This window comes from Brachyistius frenatus, unplaced genomic scaffold, assembly GCF_029030835.1.
Source record: "Brachyistius frenatus isolate BFR_SWC_R1_liver_20210118 unplaced genomic scaffold, ASM2903083v1 Contig_76, whole genome shotgun sequence".
Taxonomy (NCBI): domain Eukaryota; kingdom Metazoa; phylum Chordata; class Actinopteri; family Embiotocidae; genus Brachyistius; species Brachyistius frenatus.
Genome location: NW_027210675.1, coordinates 1,153,466 through 1,173,877, shown reverse-complemented (window position 1 = coordinate 1,173,877; position 20,412 = coordinate 1,153,466). Strand labels below are relative to the sequence as shown.

General features: G+C 39.2%; 1 protein-coding gene across 1 annotated transcript in view; it reads left to right on the top strand.

Annotated features, from left to right (window-relative positions):
- The window catches only part of rngtt (RNA guanylyltransferase and 5'-phosphatase), a 78,765-nt gene that overhangs the window by 11,492 nt on the left and 46,861 nt on the right, over positions 1 to 20,412 (top strand). The window contains exons 8-10 of the mRNA XM_069708539.1: positions 191 to 292; positions 11,139 to 11,274; positions 14,057 to 14,128. Coding sequence (XP_069564640.1) covers positions 191 to 292; positions 11,139 to 11,274; positions 14,057 to 14,128 — 310 coding nt within the window. The remainder of the gene's footprint in view (positions 1 to 190; positions 293 to 11,138; positions 11,275 to 14,056; positions 14,129 to 20,412) is intronic.

Below are 20,412 nucleotides of genomic sequence, written 5' to 3'. Positions count from 1 at the left end.
GCGTAAGTATTAGAGATATCTTTTGACACAGCGGTCTAAAAGTCAAGATTATGATTACATTACAGAAAGTTAGTTTTAGGTGATACTCTTCAGTAGATGTTCTTTCAAATCTTTTGTCTAGACTAATTCAAATAATGTTTGTAGTGGTCAGGACCAAACTCAAGAGTAAGACGTGTTTTCACTGTTGCAGGTCTGGTTTTCCCGGAGCTCAGCCAGTGTCCATGGACAGACAAAACCTGCGCTTCCTGGAGCAGAATCCATACAAAGTCAGCTGGAAAGCTGATGGCACACGGTGGGTCTGTTGTTCAGGAGTTCTCTTAATGACTCCTTGTCCATATGTGTGAACACTGGTGTCGAGGTTTGGGTCTCTTGACTGGACCGATCGGCTTCTTTTTACATTCATTCGGCTCCTTTTGAGTGAGTTTACGTCTGCGGGAGTTGTCAATGAGGACTAAAATGAATACTAACAGGAATTCTGTTGTTCAGTAGGTTTTAATTACACTATCTTCATATAGCTAATCAACCTGAGTGGGTGCTGATTGTAGCTGTGGAGATGTGCACTGTGGAATTGTAAATTAAGCTTCACCGATGGAGACACAGACTCAGCAGGATGAAATGCAATTGGGCACGTCTTCTTTTCTGTTACATAGTCACATATGCTTGCGTTTTATATCTCTTTTGCCAAAAGCTAATCCTGAGGCGGGAAAAGGTTTTAGTATTCTAGTGGTCTACTGTGAAGCACTGTCTCCCCATCTGTTGCAAATGTGCAGTGTGCTGGTGAATATTTAATGGTTGCAGTTAATTTCAGAATTTTACATATTGGTGCTTTAATTTCCTGTAAGAGTGAGACATGCAGAGTACAGATTTGGCCCTGGCCAAAATGCTGTTAATGCATATAATCAACTGCCATCATCTGCAAACGCTTGTCGTCAAAGACTTTGCTGTCTGAATAGAGAGTGACACAGGGCTCTTCCTCTACCGCTTCAGGCTCTTGTCCTTGTTGAAGAGTAGGGATACCTGATTTCTGCAGAGAGGCAGAGTATCCTATGTATGAGTCATCACTCAAAAGCAGGTCGTACTCTGTATTGAGAATATGATATACAACGCCCTCCTCAAATTTAAAGATAAAATTGTATCGTGCAAACCGGAATCTTTTTTTGTTTTGTTTTTTACATAAAGCCCAGATTTTCACCTCATCAATCAGTAGGAAATATTGCTTGAAAACTGTATTGATAATGATTAAAACGACATCAGTAAATCCAGGGGGAAAAGTGTAACAAAAAAATACATCGAAAATCCCTCAAAGAAACATAGAAGTTCCAAGATTTGAGTGTTGATTTATGTCACTTATTATTTATTTTGAATCTCATTTGAATCAAGGTTTAAAAAAACAACAAAAAAAACAACTATACACAGACTTACATCAGCAGCGTTACAAATCAAGTTGTCTAAAAAATAATAACAATGTTTTTATACGTCAAAAAGCCCCAAACCAGGCTGAAACAAACAATGTATTTACTTCAGTTCCTGTTAAGGAAAGCGAGGACAAGTCAGAAAACATTCAGAGACTCAAAAGTACATTGTTGGATTTAGTTTTTATAACGTTCATCCTGAGGTTGTCCTGAACTGTTTTTCTAAGCTGAGATTTTTTTTCTGTTTTTTTGTAGTGCTTGTTGAATGACAGCGACCTTCTTTCTTCATACAACTTCTATCAATATTCTGTCTGCTACAGCAACCTGTGAACTTAAAGTTTAGTGTCACCTGTGTGTGTGTGTGTGTGTGTGTGTGTGTGTGTGTGTGTGTGTGTGTGTGTGTGTGTGTGTGTGTGTGTGTGTGTGTGTGTGTGTGTGTGTGTATCTACTTTTAGTCGGTCTAAATTGACTTAAACATGCTATATTTACCATCATCATACATGTTGTCAGTGCCGTCCAAATATATGCAACATCTCCTGGTAGTCCTTATTTTTTTTACCACCTGAAACTGCTTTCCAAACAACTGGGCATCTTGTTGAAGGGGAAACTTGGACGATGTGGTGTTCCTGGGGCAGGAAACACTGCGCCGCATCCTATTATAAAGAAATGTTTCCTGACTCTTGTTAGAATATCAGCAAATTCTTAAAGGTTGTTTACACTTCACCACAGAAAGTCAAGGTTTCTATTCATCTCCTGCTGTGTGCATAAACAACATCAGGACCTCAACCTCATCATATTTACTTGGCAAAAGCTTTGATTTGGTAGACGGTGAACTTTGATGATTCTCTGTGTTTATGTTTTTGTCAGCGTGCTGTCGGCCTCCTGTTCACGATTCTGTTGTTTCTTTCCATTTTGAGCCGACAAAAGTTTTGTTTATCTTGGAAATTGACACACAGGGTAGCAGTGTGTCAGACAAAGGGTGCAGGATGAATGCAGTGTTGTGGATATTCACACCAGGCACGTCTTGCTGTGGGCTACATATGAGTATAATAAGTTTGTGCTCTCATTTGGGAAAAGTTTACAAAGGAAAAGGCCTTCATTCTCTTTGCGAGGGAGAGCTTGTTGTGGTGTGTATTTTCTCATATCACTTTATCCTACAAAGGCGAGAAATAGATTGCGGCTCTTTAACAGAGTCACCTTCTTCGTACCTTACTTGAACCGCTGTGCTTTTTAATTTATCCAGCAAATAACCACGTTTTTCATACAAGCTTTGCTTCAGGGAAATAAATTGAATTCACACAAAAGAAGTGATAATGAGAGACAGTTTGGTGAGAAATAGATGTGGAAAAAAAACTGTGATGAAATAAGTTGGGTTGGACAACAAAAACTGGTGTTAAAGTCAAGACTGAAAGGCAACCCACTTTGATGTCACACATTATTTTGTGAGCTTCTGTTTTGAACCCTTCAGTCTGGCATCTTGATTGTCGCCATCTTGTATTTTTTTGGAACCAGAATTGACCATATTTGGACAAGCTGGGGTGGAGCTTGGACACTGTTACTTCCCATCTATTGGAGCCAGAGGTTTTTTGGAGCCAGCCCCTAGTGGCCCTCAGTGGTATTGCACTTTAAGGCACCTCCACATTTCTTACTTTCAGGCTTGGAGACGACATCCATTTTTATATACAGTCTATGGCCAAAACAGAAAAAAGTCAGCTGTACAGTTGGGTCAGTTGTCTTTGAATGTAGGCCACCAAACAAAAGTATTGATTGGGTCTACTTTTAATTGTCATTTCTTAGGGTCTTTAATCTTAAAATATCTTGAAAATTAAAGTATGAATTCTGAAAAAAATTGCAGTTATATGTGGATGACTTGCAATGTATCAGATAAGACTGATGGGTTTTAAGGTTGTCTGCGTTTTCGGAGAGATTTACTGATTGCAGTGGTGGAGCATGAATTTGTCATTCTCACCACACATGGTATAGACTGTGCTCTGCATTTTTATTAAATGTCATATTTTCTTGCTTGTGGTGCCTCTTAACACTTGAAATGGATTTTTAATAAGAAATTTGTCTCTTCAAGGTGGTTGGAAAAGATTTTACTCTATGCATATTGCCACAGGGCCTCAATTACAGTATTACATATTCTCAATCCGTCCCACTTTCCTTTGTCACTGACGAGTATAAGAAAGTTTCCCATTCTAATGAAAGTCATTTTTACTTTTAAAATGAGTAATTTATTTTTTTTAACTTCATACGAAAGTATTATTTTTACAGGGAAAAGGTTAAGTGAGCAAAAATGTAAATTTGTAACAACCTCTAATGCTCTGAGAACCAAATGGATGACTCTGGAAGTCTCTTCTTATGACCACAGGACTGTGCATCAGCAGCTCTGACAGTTAAACTGCCTTGCTCAGGAGCACAATAACAGACACAATGGTGACAAAGTATTGAAGGGACCCCCACTCGCCTGTAAATATTCTGCAGCCCTCACTGATGCCCAGAGTAGTCATACAGTGAAAAAAATCTATCACTGCCCGCTCTCTGCCAAGAAAGTGGCTTCTAATGGGCTTTGGAAAGGACAGCAAAATCAGTGGATTTGCTAAGAAGGGGAGACATGGCTGAGTTGGGTTTTTAATCGCCTTGTTGTAGAGCCTTCTGTCAGGGCTAGATTGGTTTGTGCCCCAGTGAGGAAGAGGAAGAGGAGGAGGAGGAGTTAATCTGAGCAGAAACCAGTTTTAGCCAATGAGAGCAAGCGGACCGGGAAGCATCATCAACCTTCGTACAAGCCCAGAGAACAGATATATTAAAATGGAAGATTATCTTCATCGCTGTGAAAGGTCAGATAATGTATAAAAAAATTACTATAATTCTAATGATTATAGGTTTTACTGTCCCTCCAATAAAAGTACGATTAGCTTTGTATCAATAGCTTCCATTAGATCTCAGGTCCCTGCATTTGCCATTCTGTAATTGTTTAGTATGCACGTCGTATTTGAAATATTAAAGATCAGTTAAATCTGTCATTATGTTTGTGGTTATCCGTGTTTTTAAAGTTAAAACTTGAGGACCTCTAGTGTGCACCAGGCATCAGCTAGTTCTATGTATCCCCTGCTTAGTGGATACGATGGTCTCCCACATGGATGATGTCAGAGTTGGTTAAATATCCTGTTTTCACAAAACTTTCAAATGGGGTAGAAATAATAATTCCCATTTATTCAGGCTTGACTTTTAAGCAAGGCAATTTACCCACAAGTATGTCTATCAGGCTTTCATTTGGAGCATTTTATGTTAGAATAGCCCCACATCAAACAGAGGAATACAGTATGACCCATCTGCAGTATGTACATTTGAAAGATCTTTTTTTTTTAATTTTTTTTTTTTTTTTTACTGCATTTGCAGTAAAAAATGAATAAATGAATGAAATGAATGAAAGTCTAAATGAAAGTCTAAAATGAAAAATCATCCTGGCGTCTTTAGGTAAAAGAGAGCAGTCCTGCCTGTTGATGCACCACTAATGATGTGCAAAGCTGCTGTATCTGATCTAAGCCCTCCCCTGGTTCTCAGCTGCTGTCAATCATGCTGCAGGACTAGACTGGCAGAGACGACACAATGGCCGTCCGTGCCTCATTAGGGCTAAAGTGCTCGGGGGAAATGGCTCAGGGATAAGGATAAAATCTGAAGCGCACAGCACCCATTAGAGGACAGGACAGAGCAAAGGAGTAGGTGGGGAGGGTGGTACACTTGTGTGAATAAAGGAGCACATTATGTTGAATAATTTCTGATTGGTCAAAAGAACAGAATACAGTGTCTGCTACCGTAATGTCAGAGAAGAGCGGTAGAGATAAATAAGGTGAAGCTGCGATAAAGAGGAGGGCCGCTGGGAGTTACAGAGAACTAATGGTCTCTTGCCGCTTTCTTCTGATAGTACTTGACAGGAGTTAGCCGTGGCTAACCGGCCAATTAGACAGCAGGGGAACCACTTCTGCTCAGCGCAAACCTGTTATCCTCCCTGGTTGACAGATCTTCTCTGTTGTGACACTCAGCCTCATCCATTTGATCTTCATAGTCATTGCTTCTTTTCTCAGATAAAAGATTTTTATCCCTTTGCACTTGAAGATCTTCCCGTCTGTGGGAATCATCATTTATAAAACTGAGCTATCCAGCTATTTCCTGTCCCCTTTCTTATCCAGCTCCGCGTTCTCTTAATGCTTTCATTGTGCTTCCACTCCTACCGAGAAAATGTGAGTGAAGTTGTATCAAGCCCACTCACCATTCCTTCCTTCTCCTCCCACATTTTTTTTTTTCCTGCAGTTTCCACAAGACTTTTGGACGACCCTGTTTTCTGTGTGTGTGTGTGTGTGTGTGTGTGTGTGTGTGTGTGTGTGTGTGTGTGTGTGTGTGTTTTTTTTTTTTTTTTTTTTTTTGCTTTCAGCAGTCATGACTGGAGGTGGAGGGAGAGGAGGTCGAACTGATCGCTCTTAGCTCTCCACTGATCTCCTCTATTTGAACAGTGTGTTATGATGGCCACTTTCCTTGGCTAGTGTGCTTGAGAGGCATTTTACTGTAATGGAAATAATTAGGTTATACAGTATGTCTAGCTTTTCATTCCCCTCTGTAAAAAATGATAGCTTGTTGAAATGATCACCAACTAACTGTTAAGGGAGAGCCATCTACCTACACATTTACCCCGGTCAAACAACAATAATAACAGCAAAAACAGAAATAAAAGAGCTTTTTGTGATTTTCTTTTATCCCTACCTGGCTCCACTTGGTATTGCAACAATAACACATCCTGACAAAATTGTACTTTCCAGTTAGACTATTCCTTCAGCCTCAGATTGTAATTTTATGCCTAATGCATCTCAAAAAAGATACAAAAAAAGAGCTCTTGTTTATCTTGATATGGCAGTTTCAAAGCACCTCTGTTCAAATACTTCAAAGGATGATTATAAGAGGAATACAAATATTTCGTTTATTTCATTTTTCATGGTTAATTACTTGTTTGTGAGTTGTTCTGTTATGTAAGGGGTTGTAATTCTGTAATAGAAATATATCAAATGGTTCTAATACTACAAAGATCCACATTTGAGAATAAATATGTTTCCAAGTGACAATCTGAATCTACTATAAACTGCTGGTCCAAGCGACGAGGCGTCTAGGGGTGTAACTATTTCAGGATATTGTCATAAACAACCATTGTTTCTTAAACCCCTTACCTCAACCGGCTTTGGTTGGTGAAATAAATTCCTCATTACTGTTGAATTGACAATTGGATCAACAGAAATGGAAAGATGGCAACTTTTTCTTTTTTTGCCAGGCAAAATATTAAACAGCTTAATCAGTATGATTTATGTATTTTAAATCGATGTTAATCTAATGAACTTTGATTTGTCAATATATTATGAAAGGCACTTTTAATATTTCATTTGATAGATTATACATGTACATTATTTGATTCATCAAAACAATATTCTGCGGATGAATCGATAATGAAAACAATCAGAAGTTGCCTATAGTAAAAAATGGGAGATGTTCATTTACTCCTTAATTCAGTCCTGGTAAAAGTCACATTGGTGCAGTCAGTGCAGACTTTTGTCAGCTGGTGTTAAATTACACACACACACACATTTATTCTTGGCATCTTGTCAAGTTTCCCCTCTTTGAACCAGCTGGCATTGATGGCATATTTATTATGTCTAATCCCTTTGTTATAATGGTGGAGTCACAGCAGGTATGAGAAATGCATCGCTTTGTCTGTGGGGAAGTCATTAATATCGACTCCATCTCTGCCATTCGACTTTGTTTTTCTGAAAGGTGTGCATCCTTTTCAGTGTGTATGTGTGTCTGTGTGCTACCTGTGAGTTTGTGCACCATCAAAGCATTCCACCCATTTCATTCGGGCATGAATCCCCTATTATGTTAAAGTTACAAGATAATTAGCATCCATTTTTAGCCGCATTTATTAGGATTTTTAACCTTTGAAATACAACAGGACGGTAGTTGCTCATTCGGACGTTAGTTCATCCTGCTTTATCCTCAGCACTTGTTTTGTGTTGAAGAGCAGCAGGCAGCCTTCAAAGCATGACTGAGTTCATGAAAGGTGTGATGAAGCCACCAGATTACCATTTATGTACATTTGTCAGTACATTATTTTTTTTTTTTTATACAAATCATGTACACGAAGATCCAGTTCCTTCTCATTACAGCACATTTCAAAGGACTTCACTAAGACAAGCCTTCTCCAGTCTAATCAACCAGTAAACAAAATAATGGCATACAAGTGGTTGAATTTTCAGCCAGTCAACAGAAAATGATTTCACAATAACATAGATGTCAACCTTATGGCTGTGCTAGTTGTTGAGATATTACAGTCTGGACCAAAGTGGTTGACTGACAGACAAATATTGCCACCCCCGAGAGACGTGCTGCCAGCATGGCTAAAAATTTCAAATATTTGCTGCTTTCAGCTTCTCCAATATGGCTGGGTTTCTGTCTTTTATACGTGTGTAAACTATCACGGGATTTCAGACTGTTTCTCTGACAAACTAATTAATTTGAAAATGTCTCTTTGGACTTTGGAAATTTACTGACATCTTGGAAAGTAAAAGGTCAAGTGATTGAAAAACCATCAATAGATTAATTCATGATTAGTCACGGTGTTGTACGGTACAGTCATGGTATTCATATGCTTTTAAATGAATAAAAGGCTTTTGTTTAGAACGTACAAAAAACAAAACAAACAAAATACAACTTCAGAGCATTAAAAGTGTGTCTGACAGTAAATTAAAGGATTCCAAATCAATTGGTTAAATTTCTTTCAACACTGAGTGCTTACTGCTATTATAGTTGGACACTATTCTGGAGGAGACACAAAGGCAACAATGGTGCCTGTGTTTTTGGGTGTGGCCCATGTTTTCAGCTCGTTCTTCAGGAACCAACAGAAGGGAGGATCAAGGGTTTTAGTCGGTTTAATGTCCCCCATTTGAAATTGCCTGCGATGTTTGCCAACTCTGTGATCAGCCAACTCGGTTGATCAAGCAATAAACATTTGGATGAGCGCTTTGATTACACTCGTGCCTCTCTGGATACTCTTCAGGACTGTTCTATTTTGTCACCAAGCGTGTGTAATTTTATTTCCATTTTGTTTTAATCACATGTTGTTTGATTTCTTTTTGTTAGTGATTTTTCTTAATGTAACAGCTAATGAAGAAAGTGACCTCATACAAATAACTCACTCAGCACAGTTTAATTTAGCCTCCAATCAAACTGAAACATCCCATTACATGCCATATATTAGTTTAATCTTTCTAAATTGAGCAGCTCATGCAGAAGGATAATTGCTTGAAATTGTAATTGGGTTGAAGATGATTTTGATAACTGTTGTCCAGATAGGGTGTTTACATATTAATAGATCAGTTCATGTGCATCTCGAGCTCTAAACCGATCACTTTTCCTGCACACACCTCGAGAGAAGATGATGCCTCCAAGTAGAAAATCAAAAGTTCACACCTGAAGTGTTCTCTCAGGTTATTTAAAGATTTTCCTCCCCACACTGTAGTATTTCTTAAAGAGTTGAGATGGAGGAATAAAGATGATAAAAGTGTTGAAGTGTAAGAAGTCGTGACAACCTGGCACAACCTGTGAACATAATGTTGAGGAAGAGTGGGGTCAAATTGATACCAGTGAAATGCTCATATACCTGTGTTGGCAAGCTGACCTATTTTGACTGCTATTTTACAGTTGAACAGTCGCTGCTCTCAAGTTTTTGAATCTCCCAGATGAGCGTACTCAAGGATGATAAAGTAATTTTCCAGCAATACCCAGTCTTTGGTTGGTTTACTTAATTTTACTTTCACTGAATTCAAAACAGGGAAAAATCCGGGATACGATGGACAAAATACCAGTAAATCCCTTCTAGTGCAACACTGTCTAATCCAATAATACCAACAAAGAATGACCACAAGAATAAACATAAATCTTTTCAAAAGTTAAGCTTTTAAACATTGATGACTGTATTTATTGTGGAGCTTCTACGCTTGATTACATTTGTTTCCTGCCTACACAAGGGCCAATTTCAGTCAGTTTCAGCCAAATTCAGTACATTATTGCATTGTTTTCTTCCTGCAGAAGTTAAATTTCTCAAAGGGAGACTGTGGAAGTTATTATTTTTGTTGTTGTTTTGTGCTTCCAAGTCTTTATCTCACCTGTGAAGGCTGGCCATGGATTAGCTGAACTTGGACCACTGGTGATGTATGCAATTTGAAGATAGAGCAATTCCCCTAAAAAAAAAAAAAAAACAGTCTTATGTGTTGGTGCAAGGCAACAAGAGACTTTTGTAATGGGTAAGAAAATGTGTCTACAGTTTAGTAAACATTTTATTAGTATTTGCAAAACCGAGAAAACTACTCTTTTCGTATCAAAAATCTGCTGTTGTCATGAAAAGTGGTAAAAGTTTGTATGTGATATGGCTATTTTGCAGTCACAGATCAAAACTAATTTCTGTTTGCAATGATGGTTCCTTTTAAAACACGGCTAGATAAAAGGAAAAATGATTTCCTTGGTAATATGTGTAATTGGCAGGTACCTTTTTGGTGATCATTCTTCTTTTCCCAGACACGATAAAAGCTCTTCCGCATTCACCTTGTTTTATTTCAACTGAATGCGACGCATTTCCACATTAGAGACATGCACACAGGCTCTTTGTTATTTTGTAGAGCTGAGTGTAGCCCCAAATCTCAAGTGTTGTTTCTCTTTGCTCACAGCACTTCAGTTTTTAAGTATGATTACCAAATTCAATCCCCCAAGTAAACTAATTTAAGAAAATTATAGTCATTCTTTGTTTACCTGGAGGAATTCGGTTTGAGCAGAGCAATGCTAAATGTATTAATTAAGCGACACAAGGGTCGTAATAGTTGATGATAACCCCAAAGGAAACAATCAAACATTCTGTGTCTGAAATTGGAAAAACTCTGCACGTTGAATCAGTTCTACCAAGATACTGTTTTTCTAATGTAATCGGTAAACATACTGTAGTGAGGATGCTCGTGACACATTGGGCCACATGACTGTATAACTTGTCAGGCTACTTTTTGGCAGACTTGCTAGCTTGCTAGCTAACTTGTTTTGCATATGAGTGTAACTATCCATCAGGAAGTTTTTTTTTTATATATATTCAATGCATGAAAATGACTTGCTAGCTGCCCACTCTCCAAAACTTCAATAATGAATGCAAAAACATAGCTGCTAGTTAATGAGGTGCTGTAAACATGTTTTCTCAATAAGCTTCTTGTGAGTGATGGGTCCTAAAGGAACGGTCTGTTTTCTGCCAAAATTGTTTGAAGAGTTTTGTTTTTTTCATCAGACATTTCTGTGTTTCTTTGTTTCCCCTCTCCGTCCTTTTTAGTGGTGGTTTAAAGTGGGCGAGGCTCAGTTTTAAAAAGTTTATATCACATACTTCTGTGCACAAATCAGGATTTAACGATATTTGAATCAGAATCTGGTGACGGTTTCATGGCTTGTAGTTAAAACATAATAAATAGTATTTTCATCCAAAAGAAATTACACTTCAATAAAATCCATTATAAGATTAAATACCAACACTAACAGCAGTCTACAGATCAGCTCGCTAGCGGTCATGCAAGATTTGCGACGAGCACAAATACAATACGAATACAAAAAAAAAAAAAACGTGTAAGCTTGTACTTACGACCACCTCTTCTTCCACAGGTACATGATGCTGATCAACGGAAAAAATGAAGTGTTCATGATCGACAGAGACAACACCATCTTCCACATAGCAAACCTAGAGTTTCCCTTCCGGAAGGATCCACGCGTCCACTTATCAAACACTTTACTGGATGGGGTGAGTAGCTGTTCTTTTGAGTCATAGTTTCTGTTAAATTGTTATATGTGCCACGCTACGTTTTCTTGCAACTTGTATGAAAATACTACAAATGACCAATTTCTGTACTTGGCTGGAGTTGCATGTCCCCTTCATACCCAACTTTAACCTTCCCGTCCTGCCCCCCCTGTTGCTCAGTCTGGCGGATAATTGACATCAGTTGCTAAACTTCAGGTGAAAGAAGAACTTGTTTCAAGTCTGAGCCTGCAAAAGACGGCCAACAGGAAAATGATCACCCATGTCCTGGAGAAATGGCTCATGAAATGTTTCACAGTTTCCCCGTCTGTGTTTTGTTCTGTTTTTTTTTTTTTGTAAAGCTCTGCAGTGTGCTCTGCAGTGTGCTCCCCATGGGCTCCCCAGGGGCGGCGGCGGGGATAGGAGACTTATCCTCATGCTGTAATACCAAGCTCAGACTTTCATTGGCGTGTTTATGCAGTTTTAGGTCACGGAGGTCACAGCTCCCTCCAGCAGCAGGTGCACATACATGAGTCATTATCACAATCCCTCCCTGAGACCACAGCAAAGGAAATTGCTCCATGTTCATGTACTCGGAGGTTTGTTTATACATGTCTGGCGGGGTTTATGTTTGGTATTCCAGCGCTGAAGATAACAGAGAAGTGGCCTGTTATTCTTTTTGTTTTGCTCCCGGTGTTGTTGTTTTTTCCACAGTGTGGCAGTTTTATGCAAAATAGGTATCTGCTTCCTCTTGGCTTAACTGCCGCTGACTGATGTGGCGTTTTTGGTTTCCTCACTCCGACAGATCACCTAATTTTAGCACAGTGACGGAGCAGTGCGGATGTGTGTTTAGATTGCTACAAGGTTTGTTTTGACTGGTGCTTATTCATCTGTTGATGCTTCTGGCTCTCAGTTCACAGAGGCGGATGTGTTTAACTGTTTACAGCGAGCCCTGTGGAAGTCCAGCTGTGTTGTCTCTGATATGCTTCATCGTCAGCCACTGGTCTTTGTCTTTACATGCTTTTCTGTGGCACAGCTCTTAATGAGCTTTACATCAACTTGAGTTCCAATTTTGGATGAATGCACAGTCTAGATTAAATTCCTGTAGGTTTTCCTTGGTCACATAAATGTATTCATCCGCTACTGTCTGTCTGTGAAATGGTTCAGTGCACCAGATACATAATGATGGCATCCTCCTAGAATTACATCATTGTTCCTCACCAGCCACTCCTTCAGTTTAATGAATACCTCCCATTCACTCCCTTAGTCCTCTTTATTATTTAGTTTTGATGTGTGGTGTCTTTGACCTGTGAGATGTGAAGTAAAATTGCATCAGCCAGCAGCTATACACATTTGAATTATTTTTTATTCATGATTGTTTATTGTTTAACTCAATACAAATATTCATTAAGGTGCAGGTACTCGCAACCAGCAGAGACTCCAGGAAGTAGCTAGTCCTTGCCAAGAAAAAGTTCAGCACAAAACCCCCATTAAAACCACAACTTAATGTTTTTACACTTCAGTTTTGTGGGAGTTAAACAAACAAGTTATGACTAAGTGGCATTTTGGCCATCGCCATCTTGGTTTTTTTAGAGCCAGAAGTCACCATATTTGGATGAGAAGGTGGAGCTGGGGAGGAGTGAGGAATGGGTTTTACTGAAAGACTGCCCACCTTTAAAGGAAACCTGACTGCACCCCAGGCATGTCAATCAAACCAGGCACGCCCACAAACATACTGCTCTTGGAGGCCTCATATTTAATCAATTATAAAATCATTTTCAGAAGGAGTGAATATAGCTAACGTCACCATAATGGTTTGGAATAAAAACACTTTGACATCCTTTTTGAATGTGAATCTTTTGAAGTCTGACGGTGTTTGGAGACAGCCCCTAGTGGCCCTCAGTGGTATTGCACTTCAAGGCACTTTAACATGATGATGGTTAATTACCATAGTCATCTTACCCGTGTTCATGCTTTTGGACAATTTGGGGATGAGTCTTCCTAAAATAAATTTTTTGCATAACAGCGAAGACCTTCAGTGATGTCTTACCTGCTACCTTTTACGTTTCTGTTATTGCAGCCAAACACTGCTAGTCGCCTGAATATTTTATGAGGGGAAATAGAATAAATATAGCTCCCTAAACGTGGTGCTTCACATTCACATTCAGTTCAGGTAAAGCGTCAAGGTTGCAATCCTTCTTTCACTTCGACTACCTCAGCAACGGTAAGTTCACATGCTCGTCTCTGCTGTCACTTCACCGCATGGTTGTGTAACACTTCTCTTAAAGCTAATCAGGTGTCTGTTGGTTGTCCTGAGCCTTCCATAATAGATGAGCAGTGCTATTTCTGCTTCATGTGGTTCTTCACCATACCCCTCAAACACACCACTTTCAGAGGTTTTAACACACACACACACACACACACACACACACACACACACACACACACACACACACACACACACACACACACACACACACACACACACACACACACACACACACACACACACACACACACACACACACCACCCACTTCCTCAATTCCTTGCATCCTTTGCATTGCCGCAGGCAGCTCCCTCTCTGTACATGCGTCATCTGGAGAGTGCTCAGACTCTAGTGTCCCATCCTGCATCACTTCTTTTAAACGGGCACCACTTTGATCGTACTGTGATATTAAAACTGCACATATTTTATATATATATATATATATATATATCTTTTCCACTCAATTGTATATCTTTTTCAAAAACTTTTCTCCTGACATGACTCTGTTTTTATCTCTGCAGGAGATGATCATCGACAAGGTGAATGGTCAGCCCGTCCCTCGCTATTTAATATATGACATCATCAAATTCAATGTGAGTAGCCTGAGCATTTTAAGTGTGTGTTGTCTTTTCTTTGACCTGTTACTCCTGAACATGTGCCAGGTCAAGATGTCAAGCATGAGTAAAGAAAGTGCACATTGGGAGCACGCCATTGACGCTGTGGTCTATCTGCAGCCCTTTCTGCCTTTTGCTTTTTTCTTCCTGTTTAGACGGTTCATCAAAGGGGTGTGTTATTTCTGTGGTCATAGTCAGCAGATGGTAGCATATGAAATCGGAGCAAGAAGCACTGACGGGGAAATGGATTTGTTCATCCCTCAAACCTGAAAAATCAAAATGTAGCAAGCAGCAGAGCGGCGTTCATCCAGGCTCTGCAGAATCTGCATAGAGATGACAGAGCTTTGACATTCTGCATGCTGAAGGGGAGAGCATGTCTCTGCTTGACCCCGCACCCTGTCACGCACCAGGCTTTACTAAAGTGTGACCTTTATCACCAGACGGGGGCTGACCCATGCATGAATATTTATAACATATACGTTTCTATCCTTTCACCGCTGAAATTGGTTTTGCTGAGCTACAGTGAACTGTTTTTTGATAAACATGTAAAAAATGTATTTAATATATATCTAAACCTTTAACATTTTCAGGATTCAATTGAACCTGTGATCAGTCACTTACTTGCATTTATTTTGGGTAGCAGTAATATCTGGTGTGTGTGTGTGTGTGTGTGTGTGTGTGTGTGTGTGTGTGTGTGTGTGTGTGTGTGTGTGTGTGTGTGTGTGTGTGTGTGTGTGTGTGTGTAAGTAAGTGTGTAATTCTTTTTTTTATATATAAGTGAAGTAGCATGTTTCTCCTGTTACATTATTTGAACTCTGCCAATTTTCTTGGGAATAGCCTGAGGACAACATTACAAGGCTATTAATTGCTAACACTCTTCCGAACTGTAAATTAGTTCATCCTTTCGACCAAATCTGCGTGTTGCTAATGGCAAGCAGGCAGGGACAGAGACAAATTAACTTACAGTTTGCCCTTAGCGAGCCTCTGCTGTCTTTCTCAAAAAGAACTTGATGAATATTATGGGGGAAGGGGAGGCGGGGATTCAGCCATTGTGTTTGTCCATCGCCTCTTTTTCGCCATCGATCGGAGGATCGCACAACAAGCGGCTCAATAAAGGCTCCAGTGGTGAGGGGAAGGTCTTTGTAAGACGGTGCAGAGGTTAGCAGCTCCACATGACTCCCACCAAGCCTTCAGTAAAGCTCTGCTGTATCGATCCTTGCCGGCCATTATTAGCCTTCTCCATTATCTGTGGTGGGCAGCTCCTTCGCACTGAGGCTCCATCCTAAGACTCAGGGTGGAAATGCAGCAGGAGGCAGAACACAACAACCTGCTTGGCCCGTGGCCTAATGTGACGCCCTGCTTGTTTGGAAAGTGGGGTGTAGCACAATCCACGGGGATGCTTTCAATCCTAGTGTAATGACAAGACTGTGCCCTTTTGCCGTCTAGGGTAATCTAGTGGTGTGTGAAGAGTCAGACTTTTATTGACTTATGTAGAGTATTAAAACATTTTTTTTTCTTTTATCTTTCTTGACAGTTGTTGCTGCTCATCAGTCACTGTCAGCTCCCCCACTGTGGGGGAACTGACAAGACAGCAACAATTACATATATGTCTGCAGTTGTTTGGTAGAAAGCTGTAATTTTGAATTAAAACTGTGGGGGTTTGCACTTGACATCACCGCCTATGTGCTGACACTTTAATTGACCTCATCATCTTTCATCTTGCCAAAACAATCATGCCTTAGATGCGGAATTAGACAAGATAATTGGTTTAACTACATTAAGAATTGAGCAGGAAGGAGGGCTTATAACATCCACCACAGCAACCTTATCTGTTTAACTATGGACAGCTTTACTCACATCAGTTCCATTTAGTTATGCTTGAGTAAATCATTTCCAGGTACAGTCTGTAGCTTTCCAAAACCAACGAATTTTGCCTGTGCTGGAGTGCATAACCCTCTACACTATATGTTAAACTCGTGGTGATGAGGACTTTTACTTAGAGCAGATAAGAAGAGGTACCAGTCAATAGATAAACACAAGTTCCAGTGATGGGTTATAATGGACCTGTGGCTCGTAACAGCCACCACTGGCTAACTGTGCCTTCACCGTTGACCTCGGGTGCTGCAATTTCCTCACAAATCCCATCCACTCTGCTCGCTCTTTTATCTTAATTTTGCCTGTGATTATGACATCAGTCTTCACTTGTGTTTCCATGTGAGGCATGTGGTTGAACATGTGGACATTCATTATGGAAATTATGTGGCCATTATGGGGGTAATTGTACTGAAGTGTTGACGAGCAAGTAATGGTTTTCCATAATTGACAAATATGTCTGAATATTCAACACAGGACAGAGTTCATGTTGTGCTCCTGATTATCTAAAGAATAATAATGTGCTGCTTTTACTGCCCTCACTGAGCACAGTACATCCAAAAAAATGGTATTCCCTTTTTCACATTGTTTTATTGTGTTAATTATAGGAGGGTATTTGAAAAAGGATTAGTTATAAATCTTTTGGTCTTTAAATTATCTTGCAGCTCTATAAAACCTGCTGAAACATAGTGATCCGACAGATCTTTTCGACCTGTGAGATGCATTTATTTTTGTACTGTTTTTTAACTCTGTCCGAGTGGTGAACCCTTCACAGAATTAAAGTGACTCATAAAGGATCAGGAAGAGTACGCTTCAGGGGCTCGTACAGTATAGCTGGATGGACTGTCATTATAAATTCTGCCCTTTGGCCTCTTAGTATACATTTTTAGACACAAATAGACCGTCACCCACAGTCAAAGAGAGACTCACAGCATCTTAGGCACACCGGTGTGATGGTGAAATAAAGTTGCAGGACCTGAAGGCTCTTTTGTGTTAAAGTCTTCTGTCTTTTTTGTTGGACTGTGGATCTAAAACTTGAATATTACCAGCAGATTCTCAGCTCTTTATGTTATGTCTGTCTTTAGAGGAAGGAGTTCATTTATTGATCTGACTGCGTCACACCCCGGGATAAATACAGAGGGAATTGTTAGATTGAAAGCATTTGTTATCCAACTTATGATATAGCTAACATACGAGCAGTAAGTGATGTCACCTGGTTTTAAACCCTCGTTGAATAAATACAATTTTCCAAACAACTTGCTTTAACACGGCCCTCACATGTTTCTTTCATGTAATGGCTCAGTTATACAAAGCCATTCTGGACACAGAATGTGTTTTACAAACAGTTTTAGGCCAAAACAGTCTAAAAGCCTCTCTGTTTTTGTTAGAAATATCCCCGGGGAAGCAGCACATTAAGCCTGTGTTGACTGGTCCCAATACTGATTTTGTCACCAGTGAATAATGTCATTTTATTTTCTAAAATTATTGCTTGACAGTCTCAAAGCTTTCAACAGAATTCCCAGGGCTCTCACTGTTTTTGCTGTATTCTTGAGTTCATCCTTTAGCCTCTCCAGCTTCACACTCAAGGAGCCTTTATTTCTGATTCGGCTGTTCTCTGGTGTTTAACATTTAATGTGTCTGTATATATAGTTTACGTATGCACTTAGTTCAGTTATCTCGTAAAGGGACCTATGTGATTTTAGTTTTCTAACCCTTCATGTTACTGAGGTGACTCCTTCCAGTTTTTAATGAATACATTGGTGCATTAGTTATATTCAGTTTTATTTATAGTATTTCAAGAGCCTTCAGAGTTTATATTCGACTAATTTTGGATTTATGTTCAGATTCTCTGGATTGAAGGAAATGTTTCACTTCTAAACTGACTCAGAATTTTAGGGCTGGAACTTCTCATTGTTTTCATTGATTGCAATCTGCCAAATTCAAGTTTTGATACAGTGTTTGGCTTTAAAGATACAATGACAAAAAGTCTCTTTTATTCTCTTTGAAGATTAGAGGTAATTCTAGCTGTGGTAATTGCAGATTTTGGACGTTACTTCATTCCCAAAGAAACAAACAGTGTCACCTGTGTGACGTCTGACAGTTGGCAGTTATAGAGCTTCACACAAAAGTGAGTTGAAGAGCAAACCTGTTAAAAAACGCGTCACTGACTGTTATGCTTGTGATTTTTCCAGGGAAAGTCACCACAGACACTCGGCTCATATACTTCGTAAAATCGCAAATGCATGAGCATTCACTGGTGTAAAACTGTCTTAGTCACCGTTGTGTTCCTTCATTCTGTGACAAAGTGACTCAACAGACCGTTTATTCAAATTGAAATGAATTACTTTAAGATGTCAGAAAATATTTTTTTTAAAAATCCCCATCACTGGAGGCCATTTTGAAATATTGAAGTGCAAAAGTGGAACATATTCAATTTACTACCATATGATATTAGGCAAATATTTACACTTAGACTTTATTAATCCCACAGTGGGGAAATTTAGTCGTCACAGCAGCATAGAAACACAAAAATGTGCACACAATAAGAAAAAAAAATTACAAATACGTACACATAAAATAAGGTAGATAAGAAGAATTATTTGAGAAAAAAATAAGAGCAATGAATAAATACACACAAATAAATCAATAAATGAAACCAGTGACTGTTCATCATACAGTCAATTGATTGGCAAATTGCCAAGAGTAAAAGTACAAGTTTGATCTTCGCAGGATGTGTATAGTATTTGAAGTCGGTAAAAGCCAGTCTGTGAGATGAATATCCGAGCTGATGAAAGTATTTCTTGGTAGGTTTGTATTTGCTATGTCTCGCTAGATCCATCGCTATTGCTTTCCAGAGATGAGTGAATGTGGAGCAGCATAATAGCCCTAAATGGCAGCTTACAAGTTTGAGTATATTTGTCCACACTGACCATGAGCTATTCGAGAGGAATTGCCTCCTAGAATCACAGCAGAAAAGTACAAATGGCACGGTGTTTCCACTGATATAACTGATCTTTATTCCCTGTAATGTTTGGTTAACAAGATTCTTATCGGCTGTGTTTTCCTGTTGAACAGTCGTGGACAGCACATGCCTTGAATCATCCACACTTACATCTCGTTCTGTCCCGATGACACAGCTGACAGATGGTGCCGAATGTGTGGGACATGATACCAGCTGTTGTTCCAGGAGAATGTGGTGTGGTTACTGAAGTCACCCTAAAAGAGAACCAAGTCCTAAAAAAAAAAAAAGCCTAAATGAGACCTTATCAAACTTTATTTTTGGTCTGGGACATTTTTTGAAGTTGCCAAAAAGCCCTTAAGACGTTGCTCAGGCTACCTTAAGCATGACAGACTCAAACAAAGATCCAGGGACAGACACGGTCATGGCTTGCTGCTGGAATATCAAGATGTTATGGCTACTGTGTTGGCAAATAGTTGGCTACTGATGCATCCAGCAGACACAGGGCAACACAGGCATCCGACTGAAGTCACAACAGACTGCCTGACAAATTAAATGGAAATATTTGTTCCACCTGCTCCCTTCTTTTAGATGGTATATTTACCAAGAATCCTATGTCGTTTGGGCTGTAGTCATCATTCTGTAACAAGGATCTACCATCTCCAATAATTCCATACAAAGCTCTGGAGAGAAGAGATGGCCTTTACCAAACTTACAAAGCAGAATACAAATGCCCCCAAGTCACAGCTTCCTGCTCAGAGCCTCTTGATACAAATCAAAGAATATTGATCCAAAACCCACTGGTGTCATGTTTCATCACGTTTTTGATTTTTATGTTATTTTCTGTCTTTTAAATGGGTGAAAACCTCATACGGTGTTGGATAGACAATATTCGAATACGTGTAGACACATTTTTTTTTTTAGATTTGCCAGACAAACCAAATCTTTGTGTTTTTCCTTCCATTGTTGGACCCAGCTGTGAAGGAAGGTTTTCCAGTAGTCAATTAATCTACTGATTTCTCATTATCACATTTTTCAAGAAATGATTTATTGAATAATACTTTATTCACTTTCACATGTGAGGATTTGATGTTTTTCTTTTTCTTCTGTGACAGTAAGCTAATTATCATCGTGTCTGCTTGGTCTAATTGAAATTGTGACATTTCTTCTTCTTTTTTTTTTTAAAGAAAAATTAGGAGCCCTCAGGTTGATCCCAAGGAACTCTAAACCAGAACTTATTGCTTTTCTTCTGTAAGAAAACATTATAATGAACAGTGTGAAATGCCTTGAATATAGCTGTGGAAGAATGGAAATTCATCTGTAGTTTAATTGTTCATGGGCTATTGCTTTCTGCCTTTTATACATATCATGAAAACATTTGGGCTGAGTGCTAGATTGGAAACTATTTCCATAGATGGTTTATTACATTATT